The sequence below is a fragment of the Parasteatoda tepidariorum genome, chromosome 10, assembly GCF_043381705.1.
Source record: "Parasteatoda tepidariorum isolate YZ-2023 chromosome 10, CAS_Ptep_4.0, whole genome shotgun sequence".
Taxonomy (NCBI): Eukaryota; Metazoa; Arthropoda; class Arachnida; order Araneae; family Theridiidae; genus Parasteatoda; species Parasteatoda tepidariorum.
This window is the reverse complement of record NC_092213.1, coordinates 45999212-46021335: the sequence shown is the minus strand read 5'-3', so window position 1 is coordinate 46021335 and position 22124 is coordinate 45999212. Positions and strand designations below refer to the sequence as shown.

General features: G+C 26.6%; 2 protein-coding genes across 4 annotated transcripts in view; one reads left to right on the top strand and one right to left on the bottom strand.

Annotated features, from left to right (window-relative positions):
- The first annotated feature begins 1613 nt into the window (after positions 1–1613).
- On the top strand, positions 1614–15795 carry LOC107448065 (Histone deacetylase 11). 3 transcript variants are annotated; one of them, XM_043040234.2, is made up of 9 exons: positions 1614–1877; positions 2953–3092; positions 5383–5483; positions 6698–6814; positions 6974–7156; positions 9596–9692; positions 10875–10944; positions 12359–12467; positions 15503–15795. In XM_043040234.2, exons 2-9 carry the CDS (start codon positions 2954–2956, stop codon positions 15653–15655), a joined length of 969 nt encoding a protein of 322 aa, XP_042896168.1. In that variant the 5' UTR covers positions 1614–1877; position 2953; the 3' UTR covers positions 15656–15795. The 3 variants fall into 3 exon arrangements, with proteins under 3 accessions (XP_042896168.1, XP_071042888.1, XP_042896160.1); XM_071186787.1 differs by lacking the exon at positions 1614–1877 and adding an exon at positions 1939–2073; XM_043040226.2 differs by lacking the exon at positions 1614–1877 and adding an exon at positions 2461–2607.
- A 1838-nt stretch (positions 15796–17633) lies between these two features.
- The window catches only part of LOC107448061 (mitochondrial ribosomal protein S24), a 7949-nt gene continuing 3458 nt past the window's right edge, over positions 17634–22124 (bottom strand). Inside the window, exons 2-3 of the mRNA XM_016063149.4 lie at positions 19899–20082; positions 17634–17995 (exon numbers count right to left, since the gene is read on the bottom strand). Of these exons, the coding sequence (XP_015918635.1) occupies positions 17706–17995; positions 19899–20082 (474 nt within the window). The 3' untranslated portion in view covers positions 17634–17705. The remainder of the gene's footprint in view (positions 17996–19898; positions 20083–22124) is intronic.

Genomic DNA, 22124 nt, shown 5'->3' with positions numbered 1-22124 from the left:
ATGTGATGATGACGTAATGGTAGCTTGGGGCCCTTGTCATCTCGGGGCCCCAAGCTACAGCTTATTTAGCTTATACGTAAATCCGGCCCTGGTTGGGGAACACTAAATGTGACACCAATATTTTTTCATGAATAAATTTTCCAATATTTGGAATCTAAAATCAACAGCCAGATTGATTTTAAAAATCGGAGATGTGTTTTGAAATTTACATTTTTTTATTAAATATTTATAGGGAAAATTTTGCAGATGTTCAATTTTTCGAAATGAAAAAAAAAAAGACTTTTATGAGAATAAATCAATTTAATATAAAATCTAATCAATTTTATATAAAATAATGTAGGATTAATTAACTAACTACTGGAAAACGTTCCATCAAGTGTTTTCCATGTTTAATTGCGTGTTTTCCGGATTTTAAAATTAAAGGGGCTCATTAGCGACCCTTGACTCAGTTTGGGTTGTGGCTGGCTTTGCTGCTGTGAGGTGCCGCTGTATTGCATGTGAAAAAATTCGCGTAAGTGGATATGCACAGCTGCAAATAAGAATTTGATTCGTAGAATGTATTATTTACTTACGAAAAATTCACCAATCACATTCTTGTTTGCATATTAAATTAGAATCAGCGAATTTTTAAAGGCAGAGAGGGTGGTCCTTTCATTCACAACGCATGAAGTTAATCTTAACAGTGGATTGATTGTAACAATGGATTGTGTTCTCAGAAGAACACCGACGTCAAGCAACACTTGCTGTGGTCAATCTGCAATTTTTCGCTACGGCGGTTGCACAGAGGGGCCACTTGGATCAGCCCGCATAGGGACAGAGAGTGTGCCAGAGAGGTAGTCGAGCTACCAAAAGCAGAGGAGAGGAGCCGTCCCCTCGGCAAAGGATCGAAGCGATGGCACGTCTGCAGATCATCCTCAGGGATGTTTCCCAGACGGATGCAAATACCCAATTATGCAGCTCTCAGCGTAAATAAAATACCTACCTATAGCGTGGCTTTCAGAACTCCTCCAGACACCTGTCTCGCGTCGTGGTGGGTACTATGGTTACGAGGAAGGGTCACTTCGAAGTGAGGTGTGGGGTGAACAGTTTTGTCTTAATCTTAGCGTAAGTCGTCGTGAGTAAACCAATCGACACCTTCTTTCCTCCATTTCACCCCCAATGGAAATGTACTCTCGCTTGTTACCATAGCAGCAGACAGCCCCAGACTTTCAGTCTGGAGGAGTTCTCCTCAAAGCCGCGCTGTACCTAACCTCAACGCGAGTGTGAATGTTTATTAGAAACAAAATGAAAAGGAACCTTCACACTGTATGCGAACCTCACTGAAAGGAACCTTCACACCGCAAGCAGTTCGTTTCACTGCATTCTGATACACTGTGAAGGGCCCTCAAAGGGGGCCATCAATTTTGAATGATATTATATTTTTTTACCGTCTAAATCACAAAACATTGCAAAAAAAAAAAGCATTTAGTGAAAAAAATAATGAAAAAAACTTAAAAATAATTTTGCCAAGAGCTCATGTTCTTGATTTCTCGGCTATTCCATACCTTGGCAAACAATGGCCAAGTGCCCAGGTGGCCAAGTTCCATACATAATAAATTTTTTTAAAAATACTTGATTCAAAATATGGCAACACTGTTAAGAGTTTGTAGTTTTGGTTATGGTTTTGATTTAGAAAATTTCTGTCGGTTTCTAAACTTACATAAACGTCTTCCTCTAGCATTTAAAATATAAATTATATGAAATTTCTCTATCATTAATCATGGAAAAGTAAAAGAAATCATTTTTTTTGAATGAATTATTGAAATGGAACTAAGTTATCAAAAGAAATAAAGTATCAAATTTTATTTTGCGGTGAATGATGGTTTTCCTTTGAAAAGGTGAGCTTCAGCACTGCGTTTTCCTTGAAGAAAAAATTATGTATAATTATAGTAATTCTATATGATTTAAAATTTGTTGCTTTAAAAAATATTTCATCGTTTTGCTTAATTCGAATCTATAATACTTTCTTTCTATCTTATTATTAATTATTATTTTAGAGCAACTCTTTTACTGTAAGAAACTTTCAAGCATAAGGTATAATAGTATTATGCTTAAAGCATGTAATTTGGCCTATGAATTTTTTTTTCTTGGTAAATTCGCATTCTGTAACTGAACTAATACTTAGACATAAACACTTAGCAGAAGCAATAATTCAATCATAACTATTGTTTGCTTCATCATTGGTTAGATATGTGATTGCATTCAGAGCAAAAGCTTTTTGCATAGAATTTATCTGTTAACGAAATGTTTTCAGCTTATTACATTAACGGGAATAACCCCAGTTATTATCTAAACCAGGAAATATTCTCAGTTATTATCTGGTCAGGGAATATCCCCATTTTGCTGTAAATTCTATTTCATTGCCTAACAGTACAAAGACGTGATCTTATTCGAATGAAGTAAACTGAAATAGCATGCAGATGCGAATTTTTACTTTATAATTTAAGAATTAAATAGGATAATTCAAAAGTTTTCAGTGTCTAATTTTTTTAAAGCTATATTCTTTAAAATAACGTATTTTGCTCACATTACTACACTGTTAATCATAATGCAAGCTGAAATAAGAAGGTGGTATTATATATAAATTTTTTTTAAAATTATATTAATTTTTTTATTATGTTTCTATCATATGAATTTTTATTTTAAAACTTAAATGTTATCTAAACATTTAATAATAAAAAACATAAGATAGTAAATAAATTATTAAAAAAAATTTTAAATTTTGATTTTTACAATATAAATGTAAACTTTTTCTAAATAAATATTATTTTATTATGTATGATTCTAAACAAAATTAGCATTCAATTTTGTTTAACATGATTAAAAATATGTATAACCAAGTGTTTTTAAAAAATGAAATTCAGTTATAAAATTTATTTGCTTATTGTGTTTCTTTTTGTAAATTTTTTTTAGCATGGATGTGTATTTTGATATAAGTCGAGAACAGCAGCCGATAATATATTCTCCTCATTACAATATCCATTTTATGGGTTTGGAAAAGCTTCATCCATTTGATTCTGCAAAATGGGAGAAAATATACCAAATATTGCTAGGTAACTTTTCAAGATCAAATTTTTGATTTTATTTAAAATTAAATTATGCACTGTATGATTAAGTTAGTGAATGTTTAATAAATTACAGTCATAGAGTCAATGATTTGAATTATTTGATTTAAAAAGCATTACTTGTCTATTTGAATTTAATTATTCAATATATCATCATTGGGCATTTTTGCAAAGGAGAATAATTTAAACTAGTCTCCTTTACAAATATAATAAATTTATTATAAATATATGAGTTGAAGGCCATGATTAAAATTTAAAGAACATTATAAAGTAAGTTTATTTTATTAGTAAATGTTTTATTCAATTTGATTGTACATTACAATATTTATCTTTATTTGTTTATATTTTTAATCAGTTTTTAATTTCAATTTTGTTTAATTCGAACTCTTTCTTCCTTTTCCTTTGAGTTCGAATTTTAAAGAATTTACTATACCATAAATTTACTGCTCATCAGCATATGAAAATGCCATAATGCAGCTTAAAAGTTGGTTGAAGATTATATTAAAAATGTTAATTTTATTATTGCTAATATAATTCTCTTATTGCAATCTATAATCTTTCATTTAAAGTCACTTGATACACAAAGGATATAAAACTGAAAATTTTTTGCCACTTGTAAACTATTAATTATAGAAATTTACACTTAAACATGTGTATACTAAGTTTTCTAATGTAATTTAATCAAATATTTATTAATTCTAAAATTATTTTAAACCTGTTCAATAAAACAATTTGTGATGAAAAAATTAATTTTTGTAAATTTTTTATTTGCTTTACTAAAAATGTGTGATATCTATGAATCATCAAATGACTAAGGATAAAACTTTTTCTATTGAGAAAGCAAGACTAAATATCCAATCTAAATCTAAATAATATAGCAAATCTAAATATTCAACACTTAAGCAATAATTATTAGTTTTCTTCAAAACCAATTCTTTAGGATAAATATTAAAAATAAAATCAAAATTATCACAATTAAATAAAACTTAATCATCAATATATCTAAAATCTTTAAAATCACTAAACTCGCTGAATTTAGCTTCAAAAAAATATTAGCAAAAGCACCAGAAAAAAAATTACCTTGCGGAATCCCTATAGTTTGTTTATAAAAATTAAGGCCATTAAACTATTCACTGCTGCTAAGTGTGTTTTTCCATTGGATGAATTATTATTTTTAATTGCTTTAATATTTTGAATTCTTTACTTTATAGTGTTCCCAAAGTTCTCTAATAATAAAAAAGGACAGAGTGCTTTCTCACAGAAAAGGGCGCTTTGAGTTTTGAAAGGGCACTCACCACCGTTAAAATTTATCAAAATATTTCATATTATGTAATAACTGAATTTGATTCTCAACAATTTTAAATTACCCTCTTATATTATTTTATGTGTGTATTTCAGAAAGTAATTCTCGCTTCTTATCAAAATAAGAGAATAATTAATAGTTTATAAAAAATAACTAAGAGACAAATATTGTGCCCAAATTTTTTTTCAAAAAAAGTAAACTTAAAAAAAAATTTATTAAAGTATAAACAAATTTAATGTTTTTTGTGTAATTTAAACTGAAAATTATGAAAAAATGAACAGTTAAAGATGCATTTTTTTTTCTTAAAAAAAGGTATTTATTTAAAAAATAACTTTAAAATCACTTGAAAAATTTATTAGTATTTTTCCAGTCTTTTCCTCTTCCCCCCCCCCCCCCCCNTCTCCCCCCCCCCCTCCCAGAAAAGTGGAACTTACAAAAATTTAACCAGTGGAGAATAATCCTTACAAAAAAATATTAGTAATAGTAAGCAGATTTGAACCTATTAACACAGATAATTTTACCAGTGTTTAATTATTATGAAAACAGTTAAATATTTTTTGTAAATAGAATATGAATAAAGAGGCAGTGTTTTTACAGGCTTATTTTTATCAAAACGGCAAAGAGGGCGCATCAAAGGGTATGCCACCTCTCTAAAAATGCTTAAAGAGAACACTGGTGTTGCATTTTATTTAGTTATGATTCCAAGAACCGATAATTTAAAAGATAATTCCCTTTTTTTAGAGTAAAAAAAAATAAATATTAAAAAAAAATATCTCAATGTTAAATTACTTATTTTTTACTATCTCTGAAAGTATATTTATATAGATTTTTTTAAACAAATTTCTATTTTAAAATGCATACCAGCTTAATTTGATTTTAAATAAAAGAAGTAAAAAAAAAAACTTATTTCTTTCTTAACTAATTTTCTATTTTCTATGCTGTAATATATATTAATTGAAACTTCTAAATTAATAGATTCCGAAATTGTGAGTAAGACTACTTCTGTAGAGCCTCGTGAAGCTTCTAAAAAAGTTCTTCTTGTTGTCCACTCAGAAGATTACTTAAGAAAACTGAAAGTAAGTATATCTAAATGAATATTATTAAGCATCATCAAACAAAATCACAATTTTTGGACTTTTTTCATAAATTTATAAAAAATGTTTCATTGGATGTGTTAAAATTTTATGAATTTAAAATAGTCATTTAGTCTGGTGACCTGCAAAACAGATTTTTTTGTGAACATTAATATTTTTCCAAATCTATACTATTTTTAAATTTAATGTAGGTGATAAGGTGTGGTTTATTTGAGAAATAAAATAATTTAAATTGTGAGAAAAATGTATTTTGAAGTCAACATTTTATATTCATTTAAGATTGATAAGAGTGCAGAATTTTTTTTCTATATTTGATACTATGGAAAAATTGTTTTTGATTATTTATAATTTGTCAAAGTAATTATTATTTAATTATCTTATTATTCAAATAAAAACTGCTATATTTTTATGTGTTTAGATTTGACCTAAATAATTCATACTATTGTCTATATAATTATAATCACATCATTCATTTGTACTGCTGATAGTTAAGCAAAGAAATGTGCTTAAAGTGTATGAGTACAAAAACTAAAAATATTTAGTATGAATATAATTTAGAGACCCAAGCCACCTAATAATATGTATAAAATTATGTATTTAGTACTTAAGTAAAATATTAAATTTTTTATTTAACTGTTGATTTAAATTCACATAAACTTTTTTTAAAGGGGATAGAAAAACAGAGATGCCAAAAAAACAATAGAAAACTACAAACTAAAACTTGCAGATTTTTGGTTAATTTTGCCAACTTTTTAAGAAGCTCAACACAGCTTTACTGTAACAAATAAGCATATCACATAAACCTTTGAATTACTTAGAAGTAGTGGGTAAAAACCCTATAAATTGAATTTTCGAAACCAAGAAAGATGCATTAAAAGACTACCACTTGAAAATAATTATCTGCTGTCTGGCGCAAGTTGGCATCTCTGAATAAATAACTTTTTTCTTTCATTCTGTATTCTCAGTGTGTTTCATTAAATTAATTAACATGATTAAATTAATTTTTTCTAGAACATATTTTTACTTGTTATGTTATATTATGCTACAAATCATGTGATGAGATATGTTAGTTAACTTAAAATATTAATCAAGGTTCAAAAAGGAAAAAGCATTCCCTTTTATTTATATAGATACCTCTTAATTGGATCTTAAGAAGAAATTTTTGTGCAAAATTAATAAGACAAATTTATTTTCAGTGGAGTGTAAATGTTGCTCGCATAACTGAAGTACCATTTGTTGCTGCTTTACCTAACTCCATTGTGCAAAGGAGGGTGCTGCAGCCTTTTCGATATCACACTGGTGGAACTATTTTGGTAAATAGAATCAGTTTAAATCACTTTATAACTTGAATTGAAGTTAATTTAAATGTGGTAGCTTGCTATGAAGACTTTACTTTTTACAAAGAATTACTTAAGTGTATTTCTGAGAAGAAGTTAGTTAAAATTATGTATATATTTTTTTATTTTTGGTAGGCTGGTAAATTAGCATTTGAGAGAGGATGGGCTCTGAATTTAGGAGGAGGATTTCATCACTGTTCTGCAGATCAAGGTGGTGGTTTTTGTGCATATGCTGATATCACATTGTGTATAAAATTTCTATTTGAGCACTATCGACACATATATAAAGTTTTGATAGTAGACTTGGATGCTCACCAGGTATGCAATATTTTGTTTAAAAACTTTATTTGTATTTATGAGCTAATAAAAAAAAGAAAGTTGCAAAACATATGTGACAACTAAAAAGTGAAGAAAAATTTAAAAACTAAATATGAATATCCTCAATTTAACAATCTTCATGGGACTGGTCACAAATGTTGTTAAAAGTGGGAAGTCGCAATATCAGGGGTATGAAAATTTAACTTATTTAAAATAGCATAATAATACATATTTATCTTCTATGTAAACTGAAAAATAAAAAAATGCATTTTAAAAATTCGATATACTCAAACATTTTAATAAAATATTTAAAACTTGCATCATTTTGATTTAAAAAAGTCAGATATTTTCACTTGTTTCGAATTCCTCAATTTTAATGAATGTGACAAATTTTCCAACATATTGATTGCATCCATCTCTTTTTCTTGACCTTCATATCCTCGAAAAAAAAACAACAACTTAGAGATTCTGTAACATAATCACAGTGTCATTATAGGATGGAAAAGATGTTGCAGATTCAGCTAAGTCATAGCTTACACTGGGAAGTTCCATAAAATCCGCAGTTGAAATGGCCTGTGTCTCACAAATTAAAACATCATTATCACATTGCGAATATTCTAATAACTTTCCACTGTCGGGCTCTACCTTGTTCTCTGAAATAACATCAGCTCCAAGCAGCGTTTTAAGGGGTTGCACCTTTGAAGGCGTCAAAAAACCAGAATTTAATTCTGCCTGTGCCACTTTTAAAAGCTGCTTTCTGTAAGATACCTTAAACGAGTTAATGACACCCAAATTACAAGGCTGCAATTTGTTTGTGCAGTTAGGTGGGAAAATAAATTCAATCTATAGATTTTTTAAATCCACTTTTTTTATGAGCAGTATACAGATTCACAAACAAGAAAGTATAGCGTTTTTGTAAACACATTTTTCGGTCAAGCTCTCTTAAATACTCAATGAATAGGACTTCAGACAACCACTCTTTTTTGTTTGTTTGTAGGTGGTTGAAAAAGTTTTAACATTTTTGAAGCAAACAGGGATTTTTAGAGTGACCGATAACGAGAGATGTAAGTTTTTTTAAATCAGAGCTGCAACATCGAAGAACGATTAACCTTTCCTTGGACAATTTTCCTCCATAACATTGCTCTCCTTTAACGGTGTGTGTCTTATCTGGAAGAAGATTAAAAAATAAGCCAGTTTCATCACCATTAAATATGTCCCTTGCAGAATAATTTTGTTTAAGAGAATATGATTTATAGTTCTTCATTGGGAAAATTCAAGCTTATCAGAAGAACCGCTTTCAGCAATACCAAATGCATCAGGTTTTTCATGAAAAATAATATATTTAAGTGTAGTAAACAATACCAATTGCATCAGGTTTTTCATGAAAAATAATATATTTAAGTTTAGTAAACTTGTCAAAGGTAAGGCCACCGGCATTCTAGAAAAGTACCTTAAGGCCGGGGTTGTCCGTGCCCTTGAAAGGACAGTTTTTAAAAACCTTCATATAGTTTTCAAAAATCAGTACAAGACAGCAAAAGATTGGTGAAGGCTGTAGCAGATTTAGTGTTACCCAGGGTGCATCACGAGGAGGCCTGCCACACTACACCCTTAAATAAATTAATGTTAAATATTTCAGCCTTAGAGAACCTCTTGACACTTGGGCAGATAATTTTGATGGAGAAATTTGTGCAATCCTTATGTCTGAGAAGACGATAGCTGGCGTAATTTAAAAAAAAAGAATTTTGTACAAAATTTTGTTGGCAAAGTCTTGAACTATGTTGGACTACCCTGAAGAACTTTTGATCTATGACTCAATCTTAATGATTTGTGGTTGACCTCAAATACGACTTTTCAAAATTTGATTTCTCAAGATTTATTCGACTGATTTTGCTCAAATTTTGTATTTTGCCATGTAAAATTAAATTCCTTAAAATGAGGTAAAAAATTGTTTACCTTTTAATTCAAATTTTTATTGACTATTATTAAATGAATTAATAAAAAATAATAAATATTTACTAAAAAATAATTTTTGTGGGGAATTTTCTTTAAATAAACAAATTATATAATTGCATGCAAATTTTTTTTAATTAGCTTGAAAAGTTCTCAAGATTAGGCAAATACGCAAAAAATAAAATTTCCCACATTTTAATTATCTATATTTACAGATTGAGATTATATATTTTAGGGTCAGGATTACGAATCTGTCAAAAAAAGGTAGATTTATTCAGAGAAAGTACGTTTTCCTGTCTAAGATTGTAAGTATATCATCTTTACTAATAAACATATTTGAGGTTACCTTCTCAAACCATTATGATTGAGTCCCAGAACATTAAGATCTGATCATTAGATCAATAGTTATTCAGGGTGGTCTGTTTATTTTTTTGTGCACTCTACAATTATTCATAAATATAACTTTTTAAAAACTGTCTACGTTTTTAGGGTAATGGTCATGAGCGAGATTTCATAGGAGATGATAGAGTCTATATTATGGATGTTTACAACCGTGGGATCTATCCTCATGATGAATATGCAAAAGGTGTCAATTAATCTATTTTCATTGATTTCATTTAAATAAAGATTTATTTTATTTTCAACCATTTATTTGTTTGACTATGAAAAAATATTTTTTTAGACGAAAAAAGAGCCTACTTTTAATTTTTTGCAAAATTAAAGATTGTAATAATTAAACTTTTTTTTTTAAAAATCTGTTTTACATAGTTAGTTAAAACATACCAAAAATACATGCATAAAATTTTGTTAGCATATAATTTTTATTTTTATTGAATGAAAACTGCCGGATAAAAATTGAGAACCCACATTTTTGTAGTATAGAATTAAACAGATTTATATCTTCGTAATATATTTACAACTACCTGTTTGAATTTGGAAAATTTATTGCTAAACTTTTGTTAGCAGGTTTGCTAGCAGTTGCTATATTAACATTACTTGCTACATAAGCGTGATTTGAGCAGGAATGAAATTTTTTGCTGGATATAGATACGTACTGTAGAGAAATGAAATTGCCATTAGTCATATATTTTATTTCACTTTCTTCCCATGAAATATCAAGATGTTGTGTAGAAATAATTTTCTTTTCTTATGATTAAATTATATTGTATAAATAAGATTTTGTATCTATGTATTGTATTGTGTAAATTCTATGCATTATATTGTATAAAAGGCTCTTTTCCAACTAACTCTTTATTAAGTGAAAGATAAGATCAAATTAATCTAATGAATCTTGAATTAAATTATAATTTTTTCTCTTATGTTAGAATTTTAAAATTTATAGATTGTAACAAAATTTTCTACATAAGCTTGTATCCTTTTCATGATTCAGGTGCAGGCTATTCCTTTAAAATGCAGAATAGAAAATTTTCATGAAAATTAATTTTAATATTACCTTTTTAATATTTAATTAGAAATTAAATATTAAAATATGCCCATTTATATGGGGCATACATCTACATTCATATCCAGAACTTTCTGCCAGTGTCCTAAATATTAGAATTTAAAAAAAAAATTCTTATATTTAGTTTAAAATTCTATATTTTATATTGTTTGAACATATTTTTGATTTGATAAAAATGTTTTTGCTTTGTTTGAATAACAGTCACACAGAATTACGGATTACTTGTGTCATAAATATATTTCACTTATACAAGTTGAATTGCTAAGATAGAATGTATTAAAGAAAATCTTATTTTTTTCCATGCAGGAGCAATAAGAAAAAAAGTGGAATTGAGACACATGACAGAAGATGATGAATATTTAGACAAAGTTTCTAGGTGAATTTCATTATTTTTTTTTATTGAATATATTGTATCTCTAACTTTTTTTTTAACCAATTTAAATTGTTATTAATTTTAGTTATGCACTTTCAGGGTTTGTAGCTAGATTTTTTAACAGAAAATAAGTACCTTTTAAGCACTGTTTTTTAGCAAGAGAGATAGAAGAAAAAAAAATTTTTTTTTTTTTTCTTCTGTCGTTTTAAGTTTTGCATTTATAAACATAAAGTCAACAAAATGCAAAAACATTTTAAATAACTTTACATAATCATGATAAAATAACTAGTTTTTGATAAATATTGCAGAGAAAATAGTGAAAATCATGCTTTTTTTTTTTTTGGAATTTATGACGGCAATCAACGTGGCAAGAAAAAATCTGTTTTTGAAAGATTGAAAATGAAGTACTTTTTACAAACCCTGAATTAAAAAAAAAAGCACTTTTAAGGGTTTTCAAAAAACATGAATAAAAATAAGACCTTTAAGCACTTTTTAAAGAAGCTACGCACCCTGACTTTTTAAAGTTGAAGTTATTTACATTGAAGCTGCTTCTTTGTTTAAAAAATTCTGGGATCTTTTAATTAATTTGAAATTTACATCACATCTTTATGTAATTAAATATATCAAGTGTTTTTCATTTTGAAATTTGCTTTTGTTTATGATGCACTGATATTTAAATGTTGATAATAGTATTCAATCAATGTTTTTAGTTTCAATTAGTAAAATTAAAAAAAAGAAACAAATTGTACAAGGCTTTCTTAAAAATGTAATATAATTAATTTTTCTTTTATAATTTTCAAGACATTTGACACTTTTAGGAAAGTCACCCTAAATTTACTGTTTTCTTGCCATTTTGTGTTTTAAATTGTATGCCATTTTCTCCCATGGTGATGGTAATAAAAATTTCATAGAAAAAAACTGTTTAATACCATAATAATTTAATAATACCATATCTTATATACTTCTGCTTTTACCTAATTGAAAAAATTCTATCAAAATTTGTGTATTTTTTTAGTTATGTACGAATTTTAGTATCTAGTATTTGTAAAATTTTTATTATTTTTATATGTAAGGAAAATATACTGCTATTATGAAATAACATAGGTTAATTATTTATGCAATAGCGAATTATCTATCTATATATATATATATATATATATTAGTNTTTTTTTTTTCAAATGTTGAATCGCCTCTTAATAAAATCAGCCGCTTAATAAAATCAAAAGAGCATAAAACGAAAGTGATTTTAATAAACGGCGGGCACTGTATTTGTAAAATTTTTAGTATTTTTATATGTAAGGAAAATATACTGCTATTATGAAATAACATAGGTTAATTATTTATGCAATAGCGAATTATCTATCTATATATATATATATATATATATTAGTAACTAATTTTTTTCATTTATTTGTAGCAATCTGGAATCAGCTATTGAAGAGTTTTCACCGCAATTTGTTATTTATAATGCTGGAACTGACGTATTGAAAGGAGACCCTTTGGGTAATTTGTCCATTACACCTCAGGTAAAATTTTAAAATAAAAGTTATTACATTATTAAATTATGAGTTAACAAATTACTAACAAAAACATAATCAGGGTAGTTTTTGTTCTGCATGAAAATTACGTGTATACAAACTTATTAAAAATTTATGAAACTAACGTCTGAAGTTGATTTTTCAAACATTATCAAGCTTATAAGTAGGTTTGATGATAAATGGCATCAGAATGACATGTAATACTGAAAATTAGTTGGAAATTTTAAAAAGAGTGATGCTATAGTGCCTCAACTAACGAGTAGAAATTTTTTTTTAATTGACAGGTCACCAGTTGGAGGATACTATTCTCGATTTTTCCATAAATCTATTTTTTTTGTTAACTTTTTGAAAGCTTATATTGTATAAAATAAAGTGTTAAAATGATTTCCTGAAATTTAGTTTTTAAAGGAGTTACAATGATTAATATAGAGTCTTGTATCAATCACATTATGCATTGGCAGTTTTAGATCATGTTTTAGTCGATAGCCTGTAAATACTCTTAATTTAATTATTATTTTATTTCTATAAGATTACAGGAAAATTTTTTCGCACCTGATATTCTGATTTCAATGTATCTTGATACTATATTGTTATATACAAGGGAAAAAAAACGCATGCAAGTTTGTGCTGGCTTTTATGGTCCTCTAAAAAATTAAAATTTCAATGACTGGTTTTTATAGGTTTTCATGATATTTTTTTCTAAATAATTCTCAAAAGTTTATTTTTGCAAAAAAAAAATTTTTTTTTGTAACTATTTAAAGTAAAATAAAAAGTTTTGCAGTAGCTCTTCTTAATTGTAATTTGAAAATTTATAAGTAGACTTAATACTACATTTCATTATTCTCATGAGTAATAGCCAAACTGATCATAAAGTTTCTTATTGTACATTTAAGAATCCTCAATTTATGTTATAAATAATAAAACAATTGTATCAAGGAATTATTGAAACAGTATTTTAAATTTGAATTTAATGTTTCAAAATGTTAAATTTCCACTGCCATTACATTCTATATAATAGCTTAAAATGGGTACCAACACTAGAAAACAGTTTCTTTCAAATATAAAAATATTTTAAACGCGATTTTAAGCAAATTTCTTACTTTAAACCTCTTATAATTGTAATATATTGTTTTATATTTTAAAACGTAAAATTGAGCACTATGACAATTGATACAACAGTTTCATAGAACTTTTTATTTTAAGAACCAGACTCGTATTAAGCAATTAAAAATGTATATTCATATCTCTTAATTTATATATAAAACTTATATATCCTTAACACTTCAAGAACATTTAAAACATAACTGTAGGGTACACATTATTAAATTTTTTTTTCACTTATTGCTGCTTTTTAAGTTGTTAAAAAATTTAGAATAGTTGCAAAGATTCACACAAAACTTTTATTTTTTTAATTACTGTATCCTAAAATTTTACCAATAACTGAGCAATTTTCTCAATTCTTTGTTATATTTGATTATATATTTATATTTGACAATATTATAAATTGACATAGATATATTGACAATATTATCAATTAGTAAAAATTTTAGCAAATTTTTGACTAATTATTATTGAAATATTTAAACTAATTTAATAATTTTTAAACTAATTATTATTTAAATATTTAATAATATAGTATATTACATTTCACAAAGTTTTGATCTAATTTGCTCAACATCTTTTGATATAAATAAATTATATTATTCATAGTTCTTGTCCTCTACTTGCATAATTGTATATTACACTTTGTGATATGTACTTTCATGTTAAGTTTAAGAGAAATGTTAATAAGTTTGTTTTCCTATTTAAGTTTTTGAAATATATTCGCAGCATATTCAGACATATGATTGCTGGAAGAACTTATCTGAAATATTTTTTTCTCAGTGTAGTTTTTTTATTTTATATTTTTGTACAGAGAAGATAAATAGCGACTGTTATTTTTATCCATACATAAAAGAATAAATAATATTGAAAAAATTATATTTTCCTCCTTTTCCCCACTTGGTAAGTCATCATATAAAAAAATTAAAAACAATTACTGAAAATAGATACATGTTAAAACCAGGTGCATTAACAACGTGGTCTTATGAATCGAACACGTAAAAAAAGGGTTAATTAAATGTAAGTTTCGCATGTTATAAAAATAATAGCATATTAAAAATATCAAGATTTTAAAAATATGCGAAAATTGTTAGTTGTAACTGCTGAAAGATTTATTGTGAAAAATAATTGTGTCAAATAGAGGATATTCAGGCACACGGTTTGAGGTGCAACTATAAGAATATCAATTGCATTAGTTGCAAAAAAAAAAAAAAAAAAAAAAAAAAAAAAAAAAAAAAAAAAGATCAAAGCATGGATTTACAATGGTATTGAGTGCATTGAAAAGTGATTACTTAATTGCACCATAAAAAATTTTCTTGTCTAATGATCATGTTAAAATTTTTTTTTTGACTTAATTGTAGGCAAATAAAAAAGGGGCAAGTATATTACATTGATTAAATAATTCTTCTGTTACAAGAAGGAATTTGCAACAAAATTCCTACTCATTAAAACATAAGTTAAAAAAAAAATGAAAATTTTTTTTTTTTTTGCCCTAGCAAATAATCTTTTAAATGTTTGCCCTTTCCGAATTACCTTTCAGATTATCAATTTTATACTTTTGTGTTTGTTTTAGTAGTTCTTTGATTCCAGCTAAAGTTGTAATAGAATTCGTGTTTTCAGTCTCGTGTAGCTGAAGTTTATCTGAAGTTGCGCTTTTCTCTAACAAATCGGAGCAAAATAAGTTCTTATCGTGCGTGAATTATAACTTAGGATGTGAAAAAGAGGGTGCAGGTAAGGGCGGAATAAAGGTGTCCTTAACGATATTTTGAATAAGTAACAAAATTTAAATTTTAGGTTATTAGAACACCAAGAAAATTTTGTCTAAAATATAATTGGGAGAAAAATCACATGTCTGTATATTTAATCATTTTTAAAATAGATTGTAAATCAATATTTTATTTTACTTTAATGTGTTTTTGTAGGGTATAATCACCAGAGATGAAATTGTATTTAAAGCTGCAAGACAAAGAAAGATACCCATTGTATTTGTGACAAGTGGTGGTTACCAAAAATGTACAGCCAAAATCATTGCCAATTCCATCATAAATTTAAAAGAAAAAAACTTATTAGCATAAATATATAAATGTAAATATGTATATACGTTCATCAATGTAAATTACTAAACATTACATCTGGTTTTAGATTTTAAATCAATCAAATGTGTACTTGTTTTAATCAACTGTGTGTCATTCATTAAAATTGTTAACAAATAGCACTTATTTATTTTTATTGTTTTAAATACTGACACATGGGTCATACACAAAACAAGGGGGAAAATTCAAGGCAAAGTGCCAAAATTTTAAGAACAACTATTTACAACAATAGCAAGGGCAATTAAAATCTGCACTGGCTAAAGCATTGCTCAATACATAATAGTATATTAATATCCAACATAAGACCTCAAATTTATAATGCAAGTAAAGTTCTCTCTGTTTCACAAAACAAATTCTATTTTGTATTCATCTTTCAAAATATTTTATCCATGACAAAATGAAGCATTTTTAATTTTCAAGACAGATTCAAAAGTAGTTTTTTAGTAGTAAAAAAAAAAAAGTGTTTTTTAATTATTTATTAATCTATTTGCATTCAGAAATATTTTTGAGTGTATAATTATAAAAATACTTTTTTTGTATTAAATTTTAAAGATTCTTATCCAGTTGATTTTATCACATTTAAAATTAATATACAAAATATTATTGAATGTTTGTGACTGAGCCATTAATGGTTAAAAAAGAGGAGTTATCCTCATTCACCTAGAATAAAGGGATATGGGTTTTTTAAAGAAACGGGACTAAAAATTTTGTAAAAAAAAGTTATAATTTTGAAGTACCAGATATCTTTGCTCCATAAACAATATCATTGATCTGCTTTAACATTGAAAAATATGTTTCTATACTAATGTATATGAAAGTGTAAGGTTGGACTGGGTTGAATTGAAGAGCTTAGGCTTACACTAAACTGTAACACTGATGAAGTATGTTTATGCCAACTAACAAACTTTTTTGCTAACATTTATTCATTAAATTTGGTAAATGTAGCTAATTAACTTTATTTTTAGAATTGAATCAAATTAAAATACGAATAATAAAGTTAAAAAGATCAATACAAATGTGAGCTATGAATATTAAATGTTTTAAAAGTTAAATTTTTTAAGATTTAGATAAAAAAAAAAGACTTTCTCAAAAATTCCTTTTTCTAGGCTTAACATATTCATTTTATTATTATTTTTTTTATTGGAAAAGAAGAATAGCAATTCTTTCCATTGTCTCCTTATACTCTGCAAAAAAATTTAAATTTTTAAAAAATATACTTTGTTAAAACCAAAATTAATTTGCAGGATACCAACTTGTAGCAATGCTTTATCTAAATTATTTATCAATTTAATGATTTATTTCACAAATTCCATTTGAGCAATAAAATAAGTTTAAAAGCATTGAATTGTATAAAGATTAACAATCAGAGTTGATAAAATAATAGAAAAGATTTGCTTAATCCAGGGATGGGCAAACTACGACCCGCGGGCCAACTGTGACCCGCCGGAAGGTTTTATCCGGCCCCGCGGATAGAATTTCAACTGATCCATGGTGAATATAAACAATATACATCCATTTTCTTGTCTACTTTGCTTAGAGCTATTTTTGTTCTTTCTTTTTTCACAAAGTACTGATGACGTTTTTACTTTCTCTATTTTTGTTCTACAAAAATTAATTAAATTTATAATTGGTCGAAAGACTAGTTATTGTATGTTGTATAATATTGTCAAGTGTTGGTATGTTTAATGTTAAATAAAATAAACCAAGAAAAAGGCTATTTAAAAAAAGTTGAGAAGCTGGAATTCTATATTGTTCCCATAATGTCCCTTATTCTCTAACATAAATAAAAACGTTAAAATGGCAGAAAGTTTATAATGATAGGTATACAACAAATAATTAAATATATATAAATAAATTTGCTCATCATTGTTTAAAATTAGTGAACAAAGAAAATTAGCAATTATAAAATGCTACAAACTTTGTTAACTATACAAACTTAGAAAGCAATAAAACAATTAAATTTCAATGTCTGACTATGCATGAGTTGAGTATTTATTTGCCAATATGAAAAGAATAAGTATACATTTTTATTTTACACATATTTAAACACAACATCGGTTTTATCCGGTGTGCTTTGCAATTCCATTTTAACAGGGCATTTAAAAATATAGCTCAACATTTCTTCTGTGTAGCCGATCAAAAAATAGAGCTTTCTTACTTGAAGATTCTGAGCAATGATACCAGCAATAATAATTAAGTTGTGTCTTCTTTTTATAATTACATCTGACAGAAAAATTCTATGCCATGTACCGTGCATGAACTTGCGAATGAAAAAATCCTCCACAGCCGTCTCTGATTTCCTAAGTCCTCCTAGCAAGTTACCTGATTAAATAAAAGTTACACACAATTACAAATTTAGCTAATGCATTAATTTAAATACTTGCATTAAAATAATTTTGACTTTTGGTTCTCTTAAGATAGAAAAGGGATTAAACTTAAAGAATAAATAGGAACAAAAAATGTTAATTAGTAATGGGATAAATAAACAAGTTGTGCAAATATAATTCTTTGTAGGTTAATATGGAAAAAGCTTAATTATTTTTCTACCTAATCGGAACCATTACAAAGAATCAGCTCTGAATGTTACTGACTCTTAAGCTCGAGTCTCAACCTCTTCAGTTAGGTTTTTATAAAAAATTATTATACGTATCTAAAAAAACATTATTAACTTAAAAATGTTAACCATTTTTTAATGTTACCATTTAAGAAAAAAGAGTGATATATGTATGTATAAAACATCACAGTGTCACAATTTTTTTTAATAGTAACGAGTAATGCTAAAATTTTTTTCACAAACAATGTTTATGAGTTTGTGCATGTTATGATCCGGGGTTTCCAATAAAATAACCTAATTTTTCTGTGGTACCTACTATTTTTAGAAAAAAAAAAAAAAAAAAAAAAAAAAAAAAAAAAAAAAAAAAAAAAAACACTATAACCCTAGTGAAAATTATAGGTTTCAAGTATACATTTTAGAAAAAATAAATAATTTTATTTAAGAAATATAACTTTATTTTTTCGTTTTTTCATTTAATGATAGCAATTTTTTTTTTTTTTTTTGAAATTACAAACTATAAAATTTGTACATGATGTTATATTACATAATTTTTTAAACCAAAGTATAAAATGAATTGATTGGATAACTCCCTAAGCAATATCAATTAAAGTTAATTTTTTTAATACTCAAAACATTAAATTAATAAGTTGTCATTTAATAACAATAAAAACTAATTCAACAGATTTATTTTAAATATTATCACAAAATTTGAGCTCTTTCATTGTGTACTGGATATAATTATGTAAATACATTAAATATTAGTTCTAACCAATTAGAATTGTATTTTTGAAATCATTAAGTGAGTGAAAATCCAATGATTAGACCTAGAGTTTTACAACATTATTATTTTGTCCTTTTTACCATGCAACAAAAACAGTGTACCCATGTATCCAAAATATTGATGGTAATAGTTGATTCGAAATTTTTTTTTTATTGATACCAACTTAAAATTGTTATTTTAAAAAATGGTGAAAATACTGAATCAGAAGAGGAAATGTTTAGCAATTGGTCAATTCCACGACACAGAGCTTTTGGAGCACACTCCAAATTCTTTCAATTTTTAAAAAATAAATAATTATTTCACATTAAACTTTTCAAACAATGCTGCTTATAGTTTTTACATTACATCGTAATTCTTTATTTAATAATAACACTTTTATCAATATTTTAAAAAGTTCTGTTGGAAAAATAAACTATAATAAAAAAGTTAAAACTTTAAAGAATAATATTCAAGATTAAAGAATATGATTCAAGATTTTTAGAAACTCAGGAAACATTCTTACCGAATCTGGTTTGATTATTCTGATTAAAATACACCAATTAAAACCTCATTTTCTAAATGTATATTTTGTAAGGTGAAAAAGTTGCAAAAAAAAAACAACAAAAAAAAAACACACAGTTGGTGCTGCATTGGAAAATATTTTGTTTTAAAATGAGAAGTTTGCTTTTAAATATTTTACTACATCAAAAAATTGTTTGTTTATAACAAAAAGAGAAGGTTAGAATATCTCTACTCTTCTCTTAAGATTAAAACTGATTAAACTTTTTTGTACGTTTTCAAACAGTATCATCAGAACATCTTGGAATGAGCTTCAAGTAGTTGGGAGACTGACTAAATGAACACTATTTCTCAACTTACTGTAACGAAAGATAAAAATTTTCATTACTTACTTGTATTCCAAGTATTCCATCCTTTTCTGTGTTTGATTTGAAATGGACCATTGAATTGTTCATAGGTTAAGGGTTTATTATGCTTCCTAGTACGCTTGTATCTACCAGCACGAGCTTCACAGCAGACAGGGGATATACTTAAAGAACGACTTGCACAAAAGATGTGTGGAGCTTTTATGAATGGCTAAAATGGAATTTATCATACTATCAACATTGCACATAATAATTATCGTGTACATTCATTATTACAATTAAATAGTTAGAAATAAAAAATTTATTTAGATCTAAAATTTTTTTTATCTATGATATTGAAATTTTGGAATACTATTTATTGTTCATCAAAGTTTTTAGGACTTTTTATGCAACAGTTTACAGATTGAGGTGTGAAGGATGAATCATTCACTAAGACAGAATTTTGTGTCAAATCTCCCTAACACTTATATTTTTCTGCAAGACATTTTGAATTGTAACAAATATATATGTTACAAATTTAAAGTAGTAGAAGAGCTTTGTGTTCATAAGAAAAAGCCTTCAAGTATCTATAGAATAAAACTGCATATAATTTTTTTAATGGTAAGTGTGATAGTTTTATTTTTTACCAACATATAAAAAAATACATATTCTAATATTATGGGCGATATTTTCTCATTTTGACGGGAGAAAAGATAGACTAATTTAATTATATCTTTTTTGCATTTTGTAAGTTGTCATCACATCAAAAATATAAATAATAATAAAACTTGTGAAAATCGTTTCAGTAACTACTGAAAAAAGGTAGACAATGAAATCACAAAAAACGTACTCTTCAAATAGGGGCTGCTCACAAGTGTGTTTTGTTTCGAAATTCGCTTACTGTAATAAATAATATAGCTGCACTTTGCTATAATGACCGCTGAAACAAACAAAATCGTTACATTAAAAGCAAATTAATCTAATTTGCACTTTGAACTTCGTGTTTGATAATAATATTACTATTTTTTAAAAACAATTATGAGTATATCAATAGTAATAACTGATCAATGAAAGATATCAGGTTTTAAAAAAGCAAATGAAAATATGTGGCAGTAATTTCTGAGGAAGTTATCAAAACGCTACATATATTTACAATAAAATTGACATAGACTAAAATGCGTAAATTTAAAATTTTTCATGTGCATAGTATATTAAAAATATAGAATATATTTTTTCTCTCCAGACAAACAAAAAATAGGAGGGACGGATATATAATAATGATTTATTAATTGATCTTTTATAACAATCTTTTGCTTTAAATCTGAATTTGTAACAAGATCCCCACACAGTCATATTTTATTAAATATGAAAATTAGAAAATATATTGTTCTTTAAAAAAATGAGAAAAAGTATAGTAACTTTTTAAATTGTAAGTGAAGTAACTTTTTAAATTTTTGTGACTTTAAAATAATTTTTCATATCATTCATTTGAAATTTTAGCTGAAGCTAGTCATTACATAATTTTTTTTATTCTCAGAGAGTAATAACAAAACAAGCATTTCTTCCCTCGCCAATATACGAGAAAGGCTTATTTTAAAAGTAATTCAGCAGAAAAAAAAGCATCTTTCAAAAAATTCTGCAGAAAAGAAAACTAAATATTTTTGCTTTCAAAATTAAAAAATGTTTGTGCAAGAGCTCTGTAACATTCTGACACAATGTCGCCATGACTCTCCCAAGGGGGACTCTTCTAACTGTATTTTTGCTAATCCTGAAGACTTATGACGGATTATACCTTTCGTAGGCCCTAGGCATAGCCAATTTTCGCAGGCCCTAGGCAATTAAAGATAAACTTCTGAATACTTTTCCTAACATTCACATTGCATTAAGAATATATTTGTCGATTCTTGGATCAAACGTAGAAGGAGAAATGTAGAAGGAATCTGGAGAAAGATCTTTCTCCAGATTAAAATTGATAAAAAATTATTTGCGCTCAACAATGAATCAAGATCGCTTGGCATCGCTCACACTTATGTCTATTGAATACGACATTTTGCGTAGTTTGGAATTCGACAGCATAATACAAGATTTCGTTGAATCCAAAAATCGCAAAAAAGTAATGTATTAGATCATAAGATTCTACAAAATAATTTATTACCGAAAAATATTATATTTTTATTTGTATCTTCATAATTTTGTGCAAAATACACTTGTTGTTTTTAAAGCTAAATTATTTTTGTCAACAAATTTTTTTCTCCCAAGTTTTTCGTAGGCCCC